A 17,562-nucleotide genomic window follows, 5' to 3' on the forward strand; every position below is an offset into this window, starting at 1 on the left:
CTCCAAGTGCAATCTCTCCAATGATTTATATAACTGCAACATAACATCCCTCCTCCTAAACTTGATATTTGTCTCCTGGCAAATTGAGGGGAAAGGTTTAGGATAAGAGGCAGTTTAGATGGCATCTAAATACTTCTTCACTGACAGAATGGTGGTAATTTGCAGTTCACTGGGTGGTGGCACCAATGACAAACACCTGAATCACCATGAAAAAGGCAATGTAGCAAGTGTTAGAACTGAAGGGGTTAGTGCGACTAAGCTCAAAGACAGGATATTCCTCAGGTCCGTTTCTGCACCATAAATATATAAAAATCACCAAGGAGAGTAGAGGATTTTAGCTACAAGGACAAGTTTCGCAAACATAGGATATTTTCTCTGGAGCTAAGACAAAGACCTGTTAGAAGCAAATAAAATTAGAGGCATGAATAGGATAGATAGTTGGAATCTTTCTTCCAGGAAGGATATATCAAATATTAGAGGAACACAAGGATATGCATTTAAGAATATGTTTTAGCAAAGATAGACAGGAAGGTGGGGGGGGGGGCGGGGAGGCAGTTTGAATGCAGCTATGATATTGTCCCTAATTCCGAGGAACATAATGGAGCGTTCATCCACTGAGTCTACATGGGTAGACCTCAAAAACGGAAATCACTGATGGGATTATACTACAGGAACCACCCCCAATAGCCACCAGGACTTGTGGGAAAAGTACACCAGCAGATTAAGGAGAGGTCTAAAAACAACAGGATTGCTGTCATGGGGGAAAGAGGGAACTTAAACTTTGTTAATATAAAAAGGGACCTTCTCAGCACACATGGGGGCAGAATATGTTAGGTCTATCCAGGAGGGTTTCTTAAATCAACTTGTAGACAGTCTAAGAGGGGCTGTACTGCATCTGGTGTTGGGTAATGAGCCTGCCAAGTGACCAACACTGACAATTCCTGAGGTGTTAAGATTACTAGAGATAAGGACACGCATGGACCTTATGGGAGTGTATTAAGTTGGAGCAGAGCAAATTACAAAAGCATTAGGCATGAATTAGGGAGAGTTAATTGGGAACAGCTGCTTTTGGGCAAGTTCACATCTGACATATGGAGGGCGTTTAAAGAGGAAGACTGCTGAGTACAGGACAAGCATGTTCCAGTCAGGAAGGACAAGGATGGCAAGGCAAGAGAATCTCAGATGTTGAGAAGTCATTGTTTTAGTGCGGAAGAAAAAGGTATATAAAGCTTAGGAAGTAAGAATCAAACAGAGTCCTTGAGGATTATAAAAAAGCCAAAGAGAATTAGGAAAGCCAGCAGAAAGGATGAAAAGTCCTTGCAAGTAGAATTAAAGAAAATCCCAAGACATTCCATATTTCCAACAGCAGTATAACCAGGGAGAAAGTGGGAACACTCAAGTATAAAGGGGGAACATTTGCTTCGATGGGAAGGATATGGGGGAGGCCTTGTCTTAAAGAACATTAACGTGGATGTCCCCAAGGCTGATGGAATATATCCCAGGTTATTCAGGAGACAAGTGAAGAAATTGCTGGGTCTTTGACCAATATATTCGTATCCTCTATAAACAAAGGTGAAGTCTCAAGAGAGCTGGCAAGTAGCTAATGTTGTTCCATTATTCAAGAAGGGAACCAGGAATAACCATGGAAACTATAGACCAGTGACTAGGGAAGTCAATGGTAGGGAAGTTACTGAAGAGAATACTTAGGGATAGAATCATTTGGAAAATCGTAGCCAGCATAGCTTTGTGTGAGGCAAGTCATGACCGACTAACTTGAGTGTTTTTTTGATGAGGTGATGAGGGTAATGAAGGCAGAGCTGTGGATGTTGTCTACATGGACCTTAAGACACTTGGCAAGGTCCCTCTGAGAGGCTCATCCATAAGATTAAGATGCACGGGATCCATGGTGAATTGGCTGTTTGGATTTAGAACTGACTTGCCCATATTAGACAGAGGGTTCTGATTGAAGGGTTGGAGAGGCCTAAGATTCGTGGTGTTCTGCAGGTACTGAGAACTCCACTGTTTGTGATAGATATTATATATATATTTATATATATATATATATACACACACACACACACACACATATACATATACACACATATACATATATACACATATACATATATACACATATACATATATACATTATACATATATACATATACATGTAGGTAACAGGCTGCATCACTGTCTGATATTGGGGGGGGGCTACTGCACACAACTGAAAGAAGCTGCAGAGGGTTGTAAATTTAGTCGGCTCCATCTTGGGTACTAGCCTACAAAGTACCAAGGACATCTTCAGGGAGCAGTGTCTCAGAAAGGCAGCGTCCATTATTAAGGATCTCCAGCACCCAGGGCATGCCCTTTTCTCACTATTACCATCAGGTAGGAGGTACAGAAGCCTGAAGGCACACACTCAGCAATTCAGGAACACCTTCTTCTCTTCTAAATGGACACTGAACACCCTTGGACACCACCTCACTTTTTTTTAATATACAGTATTTGTTTTTTTTTAATCTGTTCAATATACGTATTCTGTAATTGATTTACTTGTTATTACTTTTATTTCATTTATTTATTTTTTCTCTTTGTATTTCATTGAACTGCTGCTAAGTTAATAAATTTTACGTCACTTGAGGTGATAATAAACCTGATTCTGGTTCTGACTTAACTGCACATGGTATGCTTCCCTTTGCTCATCAAGGCCGAGTTCAAAAGTCAAGTTATAGCTTTATACAACTCCAGTTAGGCCGCATCTGGAGTATTGCATACATTTATGGTTGCTTCATTATTGGAAGGATGTTGGGGCTTTGGAGAGGGTACAGAAGAGGTTTAACATGATATCGTCTTGATTAGAGGCCACGTGCTGTAACTTGGGTGGTTCCCTCTGATAGAGGTTTAAGATTATGAGACACATAGACAGACAATATCTTTATTAAACAATGTCTAATATCAAATGGCATGCATTTAAGGGGAGAGAAGAGATGTGAGGGGGGATGCCTGGAAGGCACTGCCCAGGGTAGTGTAGAAGCAGATACATTAAGGGATGTGCAGATAGGCACATGAAAGTAAGTATATGGACATTAAGGGATTAATTTAGTTGGCTATTTGATTAGTAATTTATTTGGTACAGTGCAACATTGTGGGCTGAAGAGCCTGTTGCTGTGCTGTACTGTTCTTTGTTCTATTTGAGGGAGGGGGAGAGAAAAGAAAGAAGGTGCGTTGGGCAATATACTAGATATCAGCAGTAGTGATGGAAGTAGATACAATAGTGGGATTTTAGAGGCTTTAAACATACTGATGAATATGCAGGAAATGGAGAGATTTGGATCACGTGCAAGCAGACAAAATAATTAATTTGGCACCTTCAGGTCTTACTCTGTGCTGTACTGCTCTATGCACAGGAAAACTGCGCAAATGGTTCAAGGAATGAATTACATCAGCTGTTAGTTTAGACCGGAGAAGCTAGGGCTGCTTGGCTTACAGTAGAAATGTTGAAGATACAAAGGGAACTGAATCAGAAAGTGGCAGATTTTAATGGGGATATGTCAATATACAAGGTCCATTCGAGGAATAATAGCCAAAATCTCAAATTAATGATATCACATTCATCAGTAATTTGGTTATCGTGATCTCATCCAGGGCACTGTGACCTGTACAAGCACAAGTTGTACCTCCACAGAAGGGAGACTTATATCTTTGCAGACAAGGAGAGATGGGACCCAGAATGACAATGCACCGGTTGGGGAGGCAGAATCAAGTCCAGAGGGATTAGATGTCAGCATTAGCACATATTGTTTCACAGAGCATCCACTGGGACTATTAGCTGTTAACAGGGCTTAAAGTTACCCAAAAATACAACCCAATACATAGAAAGGTGATGGAAATTAGAACCTTGTGCTTCATCGTAACAGAGTCCCATGACATATCGATGCTTTTAATTGGTCCAAAGGGAGCAAAGGCCTGACGAATGGTATCTTCTCCCAGCTCATAGTAAATCGATCCAACGTAAACTCGGCACATAATCGCCAACGCCCGCTGCCTCTGTGCTGCCATCTGATCCAGACAGAGAGAAAAAAACCAGTAAGTACATACTATCAAATAACCCATACTATCACAACACCCTAACAGAGGCTCTGGACAACGAGACAAGTAACAGAGCATTATTGTATGCGGTTAAGTATCAGGCCACATCTTTCTGGCAACTCTACTGTATGCAGATCTCAGTAACAAGTGCAGTTTAAAAAGAGCTTAATGGAGGGAGAATATCTAGCACTTACTGTGGTTCATACTATCTGAAACAAGCAGAGGTTGGCTTGGAAGCCTTTTGAAGTTTGGCTTTAACTTTTTTTAATTATGCCTGGAATGTCAAACTACCCACTTATACAACAGTTGGGTGTCCTCATTAAAATGCAGAGTTTGTTCAGTGCATGCTCCAATAGGATGAAAGTGGAGGGGGGGGAGCGTGCTGCAGGAGATCTTAGCTGCAGTCCCACATCCAAATGTGCTGGTTAATGGGTAGTCTAACATCAATTTTACTCTCAGGCAGGAAGGGCATCCACAGCCACTCAATACCTGGAATCAAAATCTTCAGCTGCTGGTCAGGCTGGGGAAAGGAGAAAAAGAGGCAAACAACGTCCCAAGGACAATGTTCCCTTTATCAAGCAAAAAGTAACATCTTCAGAAACAGTTAATCAGACAACTTTGATGATCAATGAGAAAGCAGAGGCTAGGCCACTTCCCAGTGGTGGGAAGCAGGCAAAATTCGGAAAAGAAACAAGAGTAAAAGGAGCAACAAAGAAAGAACTAAAGGGGAAAAAGAATTAAAAACTTTCTCTCCACACACATCTCTACTTCCAGAGTGCTGCCAAAACAGCTATGGAAATTGTTCAGCAGATCAGATGTGATGAGAAGCACAAAGAGACATGGAAACATCGCCTATCATGGCAAGTTTCCTCAGATCAGCAGCTTCAGTTTCAAAATATACGCAACAGGCTGAACAACTTCCAAATAAAACGTTCAACAGGGAAAGGGCTGAAACTAGCTTTATAATGGATTTAAACTCCCACCTCTTTCTTCCACTCCATCTTAACATGACAGATCGGAATCTGCAATCAACTACCTGCACTGGTGTTTCTGCATCGCTCCTGCAGATGGGCTACCTTTGTGGGCTTTTAACCAGAACAAATCAAATAGCTCACAACATTTTCAAAACTCTGTCAGTGCTTTTGTGGTAAGAGTCCCTACCTGATCTTTGGAGTCGAGACAATCGCACAGTTCCCAGCATCCCCATTTCCGAAAGGAACCCAGTGTCTGATGAGAGGAAGTCACTTATGAAAAAAATCTAATAAAGGCTTCTTTTAAATTTGAGGTGACAGTGTTATGGATGTGGGTATGCCAGAGTTCCCTCCAAGATTTAAAAAGGTTAAGACCTCACTATTTGAAAATGTTTACAAGTGATATAAAACCACAGTGGATTTCTGTTTCAGGACATGAGCCCTAAGCAAAACCCGTGTATACTGAACTCACTGCATTGACTTTGTGTATCTGCCTACATACAATGAAGCCCCTTTATTGTTACTACTCCTACAAGCCGTACCTCCCACTAACAAGTTCTGCAGTTTACATCAGTGTATTTAATAATGTCACACTGTCTGACTTCATTCCCTCTCCATAAGCTACATCCCCTTCCCCAAGGCTACCTGAACATGCAAAAGGAAAAGACCGCACACAATGAAGATCGCAAAATTGGCCACAGAATTACAAACAGGACATGGGAGGAGAAGACTGAATGTATATCAAGATACCACAAGTAGAAGCAGCAAGAGGCCATTCAGGCTCTCATGCCTGCTCCATGATAAAAACCAAGGTTAAGCTCCCTCAACCCATTTTCCTGCACTGACTACATACCCCTCAATTCCCTTAACAGCTAAAAATCTATCAATGGCTGCCTGCTCCCTGACAGTCCAACCCCTGGATCTAGACACTGTAGGTAATGTAAGAACACTGCTCCAATCAACGAGATCACCTTTCATTCTACTAAACGTAGGACAGAATAGGTCCAGTCTACTTCATAAAACAACCTTCGTGGTCCTCACCCAATCTCCTGTACAAGCGTTCCCAGCTATCAATTCACTATATTCCCTCTGCTGCAAGAATTTGGCCAGTCCACAATATTCTACACTGCCTCATTAGGGCCTAAGCAGCAGTAGTACACCTAACTCTTACCCTTTGCGTTCTAATTGCTTGTTGTACAATCTTGAGTAATTTCTATACAAAAGATACCCAGGTCCCTCTGACAGCATCATCCATCCATTTCAGTTTTAAAAAGTATAGGCAACACATACAAAGTGCTGGAGGAACTCAGCAGGCCAAGCAACATGTATGGAAAGCGTACAATTGATGTTTCGGTCTGTGAAGTGTTGACTGTACTTTTTCATAGATGCTGCCTGGCCTGCTGAGTTCCTCCAGCATTTTGTGTGTGTTGCTTGGATTTCCAGCATCTGCAGATTTTCTCTTGTTTGTGATTTAAGCAGCACAGTCTTATTGCCAGTTTGCCACCAAAGGAAGACCTCAATTTTCTACATTACATTGAACCTGCCTACCACATTCCTGTCCACTCACTCTGCCTGTCTCTATCCCTCAAACTCCACTGGAACTCTTGGTCAATGGACCTGGCCCCATTCCAGATCACTGAACCCCACCATTCACATCCTCACAACCCATACTCAATCCACACCAGTATATTATTCACAATATAGTAATTTTCTGTTAAGTAACCTGGAGGTGAACAAAATGTGAAAGGACATATAAATCACAGAACAAAGATTCAGACTGGTGAGGTGAGGCCTCTGTCGGTCAGAGCTGAACACGGATATTGTGTCCTAGCTGTCTAGATGCACAAGCCTGAACAGTACAATATGGACAGCAAGCTGTTGCCCATGTAGCAAGCTCCCCCCTCCATGCACCTGATGAGCCCAAACATTAGAGACCAATAGAGTTTGGTACCAGCAGCATTGCAGGAGTTGCCAGCCAGCATTGAACTCAATATAGGACTGCCTTGGGGGCTCCAACTCCGGATTTTTCCTCAGGGGTTTACTCCTGAAGCCTTCCCCATGAGTGGGTATAGCCACAAGGCAGTGGAGGTTTGAGATGAGTTTTCCTTCTCCTAGATGATCTGCCCAAAAAGCAACTGGTGCCAGCAAGCCACCTTTGCCCCTTCTCCTGTCAGTACAAGCGGTTCCACCAGTATTAGTAGCTAAGCCACATGTGAAGGCCCGGAGCTAGACTTGGTTGTCAGAGGTTATTTGAGGCGCACGCCATTGGAAGCACTTAATAGGTAGTGGGAGTTTGTCCCCATTACCACCCCTGGCTATGACAACCTCCAGCCAGATGCAATCAAATCAGATCCAAGGCTGCTCCTTGCTGTACAATAAGCAGCCAACAATAAAAGGGCTTCCAAACAAAAGGTTTTCACTATGAGATCTCTTGGGATTTTGTTATGGTGCCACTCACCCCTTTTCAACTTTTAATCTAACCTATGATTAGGGGCAGAACAAAGTACACAAAATGTCAAATTAACTGGAGCCCTGACGTACATGCATACAGTTTCAAGTAAGCTCAATTTCTTTTTAAATAAAGGAACTCACTCTAATCAGAGACAGGCCTGATATTACTGATGCAACAAATAAGGATGTGTACATGTAAGGGAGAATTTCATGCAACTGAAAAGACCGAGAACCTAGTACTTCAATTAAGAGTAAAGTAACTTTAAACCAGAGGAAAATGGATGATGAACTGGCCAACCAGCTAACCACCCATCAAGCACTTAGATTCTGCTCTACAGTGTAGGTTTCAGTTTATTGCAGCCCAATCTGGAATCCAGTTCACAAAGCAACACTCCAATCTCTGAAATCACAACAGTTATTTGACTCAGATTCCAGCTGGCCTCCTGCACTACCAGCTTCCACCACCATCCTTGACAGCACATTCTGGACACCCAGCACCGTAAAAAAAAACGGTCTCGAATACCTCCTTTAAATTTTCTCCCACTTGCCATTAACTTAGTTCTAATATTTGACAATTCTATCCCAGGGAAGACTATGTCTCTCATTAATTTATATGTAGTTTAGTAAAACTCCCTTCAGCAACTTCCCCAGAAAAAAAACAAAAGAAATTAATCCTATCATGCTGGAAGAATTTAGCAGGTCAGGCAGTACCAATCGAAAAGAGTACAGTTGACATTTCAGGCAAAGACTCTTCATCTTTACAGGGCCTCAGCCTGAAACGTCGACAGTACTTTGTTCCAGAGATGTTGCCTGGCCTGCTGAGTTCCTCCAGCAGTTTGTGTGTGGCAGAAATTAATCTAATCTCTTTACAGTTTATCTTTAATCCAGGCAACACCGAGAATATTTTCTGCACCCTCTCCAAAGCCTCGAGAAAACAGAAGGGTCACCTGCCGTTTGCTTAAAATCTGTGGCCCTTGTTCCTGAAAAGTTATTGGGAACAGCTTTTCTCCACATTCCCTGAACCAGTCACGATCTTGCCCCCTTAACCAAATCAACTCTCAATTTTGCCCTCCTCTAGGTACACATCACTAGCTGTCCCAATCCAAGCACACACCTGAAATCTAGCATCCAAGTTATCCTAGGGCATCTCCCTCTACACTCTCTCTGACCTGCACATCCTAAATTGTGAATAGAAGCAAGCAATTTTCTGTACAGAAACAAGCAAGCTTCGTGGCTTTTGCCAATAACATTAAACCTAATTCTGGTTCAATAGTCTAGTCCTGATCTAAAGTGGCCAACACTAATTGTTAGTTACTGAGCAGTAATCTGAAAAGCATACAATGCAGCTCAGCAGCAAATATCCCAAGTGCATACTTAGACTCAGTGAATTAGTCCCAAGCAGCTACATTACAGTTCAAAGGGGAATTAATCCAGGATTCATAAATTTGGCACAGGGCTACACATATCAGCATCTATATACAGGAGAATGAACTGTTGGCCAAGGCTATGATGCTCAACTATCATGTTTTCTACTAATTTTTCCAATAAAATTTTCTTCCCACATTCCCATCAAATGGGGAGCGGAAGCCACATGGTCACAGGAAAACACTAGAACAGTACTATACAGGGAGCTATGAACTTGCATCCAAGTTCTCTTTGTATATCAACACCCCCAAGGTCCTACCCACAGATATTTGTCTTGCATTTGAACCCCTGAAGTGCAAGACTTCATGTCACCCATATTTAAATTATTATAACCTGCCCACACATCTGTTCCTCACCTCTCACTGGTAACTTGGAAGCTCACCCTACAATCCCATCACAGTGAATGAATATTATTACTCAGCTTTACTCAGTCACTCCACCAGCCTCTCATATTCAATAACCCATGCTGCTGCTTGGTAAGCCAATGGCTTTATTTTAAAATTTCCACTACATCTATATTTTTAAGCATCTCTCCATGGGCTGATGTGCATTCCCACTTGTACTTGCTACATTCTGCTTTCAGCTTCTATATCCTCAGTCCTGAAACTCATGACCTAATTCTTCTGATCAACCTCAGATGTTTTGCAAGTAAATTTCTGTCAATAAAACCAAGGCTTTGATCAACTGTTATAAAACTATGTGCCACAGTCAGCATTTGCTACTGCTCGTGAGATGCAGCCCAAGAACACACTAAACAGAACATTCTGATTTTCTAGTTCACTATGTGTGCAAGTTACATGTGCAAGAGTTGGTCCAGGAAGCTACTCTGCACTCACATACCCAGGATGCATAGACCTTACAAGTCAGATGTACCTCCAGCAGTCTGCACCATTATTACACTCCATTTTGATTCATCTTCCACTAAACCCAGTGAACTGTGCTCAATGCCACAGTGTAGCTGTTTAGAATACCCAGCATTCTAAGGATAGCAGCAATTCCAAAGTTATTATCCATAATTCTTTCAATCCCGAAGAGCTTGCTTTGGCAGTGTCTAGAACTCTTTAGCCTCAACATTATGCCACTACCTGGCAGCAGCTGAAGATGCTTCAAGCTAAAATCACAGTAATGCACCTTCAGAAGTCTTCATACATTTAGCTGGTAACGTTTCATTGGGAGGCTTTTGCTGACTGGCCCTTACCCTGTCGGGATATATTGCCAGCTGTCACAGGTGAGAAACAGACCAAGAACTTGAACATAGTATCCAAGTGGAAATCTCACTGTTTAAACTTTAAAGTTGAACCATTTGAAGTTACTGACAAAACACATCAATTATGAATGACAGACAGGTGTCCGGGAAGGGTGAAACACAGAAAATAAGTGGAAATCATAGTAGGAATGTACTGTCAAGCCAAAAATGGCAGGTACTTGCTTAATAATCTGCAACTCTAAGCCGATCCTTCATCATACAGTTTCAGGCAGGAATGAGCTCACATCAGATTCATACAGCATTGGAAAAGGCAATCTCTCAACTACCCAACACTACCAGCCTATAGCAAATGCTACCATCTAATCTAAATATGCCTCTGTGATGCAGCAGTGAATTCACATAATTGGAAAATACAGAAATGAAGAGGAGAAATCATAAAAATGTACAGAAGTCTATATAAATTTTCAGCATATGAAACACCAGTACAAACCATCTATGTATTGAGAGTATGTTCCTGATAAGACATATTCTAAAACCACAAGACATTTGGAAATTGTTTGGCGTCTTTATTTCAACCAGACACCATCATTGTTCAGAAAAGCAGTAACTACAACAAGAAAATATAATTGAAGTTTAACAGTGCATTATGAATGGTAATGAGAGTAGCTGAGTACTGAATGTTCTGCCATGAGGCATCTGTTGCACTGCCAATGAAACTGGAGAGCTCACCACAAACCTCCCGTTACAAATGTCCAGTAGTTCAAAACCAACTGACAAATCCAGGACTCACGCAGGATACACTGGAATTAGTGAAACAAAGTGTTAAATATGCTGAACTGCACACAAACAGGAATACCACCATCCATTGTTATAATCCACACGTGCTCATGGGTAATTCTCAGGCACAGAGGGCAGGTGACACCACTAATGTCACTGTTTCACAAGCACTCTGGCAAAAAATAATGGAGACACTCCAAAAGTAGCAAAATTGTAATTCTGGGCAGAGGAAAATATAAACCCCTCCCCTTCAACAAGAAATTAGTGCATCTTTCAGCAATCTACTTTTACAACACTCCACCAGTAAACAGCAAAGCCTAAAAATTGCTCAAGTCGCTCAGAACCTTAGAAAATCCATTCCCAGAGTAAGTATTTTAAAGGATGATGATGATAACAACAAATTGACATTTATAGCTAAAACAGAAACCCAATCACTCCCAGGGATCCAACCACACACTGTGGAAAACAGTGCTAAATGAAAACTATTAACAGATGAGGAACAATGTTATACACAGAATTTCACACCACAGAGGCGACAGTGGGCCAAAGAGACCGTTTCCTTGTCGTATAACTGCAACTGTCTCAGGTACTGTACAGGTACCCTTGCAATGCACTACAGCAGCCTCTGTCTGCATTTTCTACTCTCTAGCAATATGACGCCATTGCATGGCATTTGGGAACAGTGCACTGAACCTTCATTACAGGGGAGCAAGGATACACACACCAAACAAACAAAGTCTTAAAATGCTGGAAATGGTCAGCAGGTCAGGCCAGATCTGTGCGAAGATAAATCTTGTCAACATTTCTGGTCAGTAAACCCTTCATCAGTTCTGATGAACAGTCTCCAATCCTAAACATTAATTCTGCTTCTCCTCCCAGCAATGCTGCCTCTCTGAGTATATCCAGCATTTTATTATTATTCTAGATTTCCATCATCTGCTGTTTTATTTTGATTTAGACTCGCATATCAACATGATCCACAATGTACATACAGTAGGTTACAGGTGGTATCCACTGGGGACACAGCACTGACTGGTACTGCCATGGTAGCACAGTGGGGCCCACCTGGAACTCACCTGCAGGTTAGTGAGCTGTTGCTGCTGGTGGGCGATCGTCTGCTTCACTAACACACTCTTGATGCTTTGTTCCATTGCATACTTCTTGGCCTGGAAAAGAAAAGAAACTAGAATAAAGGTTTTGTCTGTCATATGCTATGGTTCCATGCTTGCTGGATACAGAACAAACAACAGTGAAGGCTCACAGAATAGGGCTGATATGTGGCATTGGCACCATAATTCATATGGGCAAATGTGGGCTGCATGGGCAGAATGAATGATTTCACTCTTTACCAGAAGGAATGTGGTGTCACCGTAAGGAGTTTGTACACTCGCCCTGTGACCGTGTGAGTTTCCTCTGGGTGCTCCGGTTTCCTCCCACAGTCCAAAGGTGTACAGGTTAGTAGGTTAATTAGTCACATGGGTGTAATTGGATAGTACATTTCCACTGGGCCTTAAGCAGCTGCTACCACGCTGCATCTCAAAAAATTTGTTAGCCTCCTGCACAATACTTGCATCCTTCACGTTCACTACTTCAGTATACATGCTCCAGTTGTGATTCAACAATACTCTTAACTAAGAGGCAAAACACTACAGATCTGAGATGAAATGTGCCTGATACTAAACAAGACAGACACCACCTATTTGTCTAAAACACAGGCCTAAAATGATGAGAGGTTTAAAGGAGATTGGAGGAGTAAATTTTTCCCCACGCAAAAGCAGTCAGCATCTGGGATAAACTGCTAGAGGAGGTGATGGTAACCAAACTTAAGTAACTTCTAGACAGATACCTGAATGAACAGCTCAAAGGATATGGAATTAATACAGGCATGGGGTTAACATAAATAGACATGATAATCATCACACGAGATGGGCCAAAGCACCTATTTCTACGCAGCAGAAGTCTTAAGAATCTATGCCCCCATCTATTTTTTCTAATTGGCAAGTCTCAAATAAGTGGGATATAGTCATGGGATAAGGGGGTGGGTATTTAAAGTAGAGGCACGCAGGAAGTTCTACTCCCAGAGTGATGAATCTCTGGAATTCACTGCCCCAGACAGATACAAGTCAATAGAAATATTTACTGCAAAAATAGATAAATATTTTAGACAGGTCAGCGTATCATTTTATAGCGTTTGCGGTCCAGGTTCAATTCCCACAAGTGTAAGGAGTTTATACCTTCTCCATAACCGTGTACTGGTTTGGTCTCCGGTTTCCTCACAGTCCAAAGACTACAGATTAACAGGTTAGTTGGGCACATGGGTATAATTGGGCAATGCCCCTATTGGGCCAGAAGATCCTATTACTGTGCTGTATCTCCCCAAATAAAAATAAAATAATTTTAAGGTGATTTGAGGTAAGTGTGGGGGAAACGCCAGAGGCAAGTATTCTTTTTACAGAGTGGTGAGTGCGTGAAACGCTCTGCCAGCAGCGATGAAAGAGGCAGATAGATATATTAGGAGCATTTAAGACACTCTTTGATAGGCACATGGATGAGAGAAAAATAGAGGGATATGCATGAGGAAAGGGTTAGAATGATCCCAGAGTAGGTTAAAAGGGCCTATACTATGTTGTAATGTTCTCTTGGTGTATGTTTTTCTTTGTTCAATCAAGTTATTTTGCGACATCAGGGCCTTGCCACCACTACCCCTCCAAACCCAATATGCCAAGGAAAACACTGAAGTCCATCTCTGCTGCTAACCATCATTCTCCAGCCTTGGTTCCATTCTTGTGCATCTCTCGTTAACCTGTATAGTCCAGTGTTATACAACAATCACATCACATTTACAAACAGTACTCCAGTTGTGGCAAAATCTTTTAAAGCTAACCACTCGTAATCTTGTGATCGTTTCTTTCTTTTCATTTCTCAGAGCTGCTTCAGAGGACAAACACTAAATGCTGGTATGCAGGTCCATGATTCAGAAAACTAATGAACTTCACTGCAATCAGCCTGAAGTAAACTGGCAGGGAGACTTCTCCGCAACTTCACAGGGAGCTGATTGGGCCACACTTAGGGAACTGCGTATCGGTTGGTCTCCATAGTGAAAGAATGGCATACATTAGAGGCAATGCACAGCAGCTTCACTGGGTTGATTCTTGAAGGTTTAATAGGTTGGGTCAACTTCTTCTCTGAGCAGTAAACCTGTGGAATACACTACCACAATAAGCATTTAAAATAAAGTCATTAAATAAAATCAAGTTAAGTTTTATTCTGATGGCTAGATGAATCAAGGGAGATTGGAGGAAAATTCGAACAGGGATTGATTTGGTTGATCAGTCATTATTATATTGAATGTAAGGTAGTTTTGAACAGCTGAATAGTTCATTTCTGCTCCTGTTTTCTATGTTTCTAAGCCGAGACCCACTGATTTTTATTTTTTTTATTTACAGACAACAGCAGTGGTCTCTGTTGCTGTGCCCTTTCTGAGCTGAACCCATCAAACATACAAAGAGCAAGCAGCCCTAAGAATCCCTGCACAGAACCTGCAGTCAGTGATCACCCAGTTGACCACTATCACTCATTTTGCACGATTAAAATCTTGCCACAATCTTTGCAAACATTACTTTCCCATCAAGCTTCCTTTCTCCCTTCAAAACCTCATTTTACGTCAGTCAGGTACAACGATGCTTACCAAATACTGATTGGTACACAATCTTTAACTTTTCTCAAACACTGAAAAGTATTATGAGGGGCTGAGAGAAATTATGGAGAAACAGACTACACATGCTGGAATGTAGAGCAAAACAAAAAATCATGCCTGGAAGAAGTTGCAGGGCAGGGATCATCTGTGGAGGTACAGGTGATGTGTTAACATCTGAGCTCAAGACACTGCATATGGAGAGGGTGTTTCCTGTGGTGAGGATATCCAGAACTAGAGGGCACAGCCTCAAAATTGAGTTGCAACCCTTTAGAACCAATGTTAGGAGGTATTATTTTACCCAGACAGTTGCAAATCTGTGGAATGATCTGCCACACAATGCTGTGGCGGCCAAATCTGTGGGTATATTTAAGAAGGAAGCTGTTTGATTCCTGATTGATCAGGGTATCAAAGGATATAGCGAGAGGCAGGTGAATGGGGTTGAGTGGGATCTGGGATCAGCCATGATCGAGTAGTGGAGCAAACTTGATGGACTGAATGGCCTAATTCTGCTCCTATGTCTTATGGTCCTGTGCATCGAGATAGTCAAGTGTTTTTCCATGGTAAATAAGAAAGCATAGGTTTAAGCTGAGGGGAAAGAGTTTTAAAGGGGAAAGTTGTTTAATTTTTTTTTTGAGGTCAAATCCTGTAACATGGTGCCAGAGGAGCTGAAGGAATGTTTCTGATTTTCACATTTCTGCATTTAAGAGGCATTTAAACAGTTACGTAGGAAAGACATATAGGGATATTTCATGCAAATAGTTAATGTGGATGAGCAAGATTGGCGTGGACGTGGTTGGCTGAAGAGCTTGTTTTTTCAGTCTATGATATTTGCCTTTTGCTGATATTAGCCTAAGTTTCTTGATCACATCCTTCAGCCTAAAAACACCACGCCGCAATTTAAAAAGTAATGTATGATAGCACAATGTACCAGTGGTACAGAAGCAGAAGATCAGTGCTTAGCTCCCTATAACCAAAGTAGTTGAAGCTTCCCTGCCCCACTCCATGTAAATTTCTGTGCCCCCCCATACACACTGTCTGAATGCACTGACGCACCTCCCCCACTCTCAGACATTCCTGCTCATTGACCTTACCTCCAAATCGCTGTGGCCCTGCTCTCTTAGCATTGTAAAAATTACCTTTCCAAAGACAGCATGGATACAGGCTTTTGGATCCACTAAGTTGAGGGTCACGACCTTTCAGCTCTTTGCTTACCTTCTGCAGTGCCTCCTGCTGCTCTGGGTTGAGTGGTGGCAAGCCCAGCTTTGTCTGCCCATTTTCCAGCTTCATAATGTCACCACCCTGTATGGAAGCAGAGGGAGTTTAGTTTGCTACAGAATCAGACCCATCGAAACGGACCAAAACATGTAAGTGAATACCAAGTAGTCATATGGATCTTTTATGCCTTTTACCTTATCTGCTGAAGATATCCAACTGTGGAATAAGGCCAGCAATGATCACTTTGAATGGCAGAGTTGCACCCAAGAGCCTGATGGACTAACCTGCTACTAATTTCCTGTGCTCTTGTGAATCTTCAAGATTAAGGCTATGATGCAAATACTGGAAATTAGGACTAAAGCATCAAAAGAGAAATCTTTCTGAATTTTGGGAGCCCTGTGACCCCCAACCCTAATCAAAGGGCCCGATATGCCAGGCTGTGACAGAAAACACAGCCGGTGTTTGCTGGATCTGGAGATTATTAAAGGGCAAATGGAAACAATCACAGATCAAAGTGACTCCCTGAGTTAGTCCTATTTCCCTGTATTTGTCTCTTATCCTTAAACTTATGCAAACGTCTTAACTGCTGTAGAGGTCAGTAAAGTTACAACTTCCTCTAGCAACTCGTTCACAGACTCACTATCTTGTAACATAACTTGCCCCTCAGCTCCCTTTTAAATCTTTTCCCTCTCACCTTAAAACTATGCTCTGTAGTTACTGATTCCTCTACCCCAAGATACAAAAGGCATAGATAGGGTAGACAGTTGGTGTCCGAGGGTAGGGAAGTCTAAAACTAGAACAGAACAGCACAGCTCAGGAACAGGCCCTTCAGCCCACAATGTTTGTGCCAACTACAATGCTAACTTTAGCTATACACCTACCTTCACATTGCCTGCTCTTACCATTGTCATATCTGCTTCCACCATTCCCCCAGAACCAGTAACAAAAACACTGACTTATAAATCTCCTTTCAACATCCTCCTTCTCACCTTAAAGCTCTAACCTCTAGAGTTTCACACTTCACTTTGGGGAGAAGATGTCATTTACCCTATGACTTCCAATTATAATAAACTTTAAAGTTGTGTTTTTTTTACAAAGTGTTGGATCTTTGCAACATCCTACATGTAGTGGAGGTAGAGGCAGATACAGTTGCAAGAAAAAGTTTGTGAACCCTTTGCAATTACCTGGTTTTCTACGATATTTATTCATAAAATGTGGTCTGATCTTCATCTCAGTCACAAGAACACAATCTGTCTAAACTAATGACACACACACACAACTGTACCTTTCAAGTCTTTTTTGAACACATTGTTTCATCATTAACAACCCAGGCTGGAAAAAGTATATGAACTCCTGCATTTAATATCTGGTGGAACCTCCTCTAGCAGCAATAACCTCTACCAATTCCTGGGGCTACTGATTAGATTTGCACAACAGTGAGGAGGAATTTTAGACCATTCCTCCAGACAAAACTGTTTCAGTTCATCAACATTTCAGTGATACCTAACACAAACAGCCCTCTTCAGGTCATGCATCAGAATCTCAATTGGGTTAAGGTCAGGACTCAGACTTGGCCATTCCAAACCATGAATTTTCTTCCTTTTAAACCATTGTTGATTTACTCATGTTTTGGATCATTGTCTTGTTGCATTATCCAACTGCTATTAAGCTTCAGGTGACAGACCACTACCCTGACATTCTCCTGCAAAAAGCCTTGATTCATTTTTAAA

General features: G+C 41.8%; 1 protein-coding gene across 2 annotated transcripts in view; it reads right to left on the minus strand.

The window, feature by feature from the left end:
* The window catches only part of LOC134344617 (poly(U)-binding-splicing factor PUF60-like), a 67,407-nt gene that overhangs the window by 35,670 nt on the left and 14,175 nt on the right, over positions 1-17,562 (minus strand). Inside the window, exons 2-5 of one of the 2 annotated variants that reach the window (XM_063044738.1) lie at positions 15,830-15,916; positions 11,997-12,086; positions 5,251-5,316; positions 3,898-4,059 (exon numbers count right to left, since the gene is read on the minus strand). In XM_063044738.1, the coding sequence (XP_062900808.1) occupies positions 3,898-4,059; positions 5,251-5,316; positions 11,997-12,086; positions 15,830-15,916 (405 nt within the window). The remainder of the gene's footprint in view (positions 1-3,897; positions 4,060-5,250; positions 5,317-11,996; positions 12,087-15,829; positions 15,917-17,562) is intronic. The other variant, XM_063044737.1, reaches the window with a different exon arrangement.

This window comes from Mobula hypostoma, chromosome 3 (assembly GCF_963921235.1).
Source record: "Mobula hypostoma chromosome 3, sMobHyp1.1, whole genome shotgun sequence".
NCBI classification, from domain to species: domain Eukaryota; kingdom Metazoa; phylum Chordata; class Chondrichthyes; order Myliobatiformes; family Myliobatidae; genus Mobula; species Mobula hypostoma.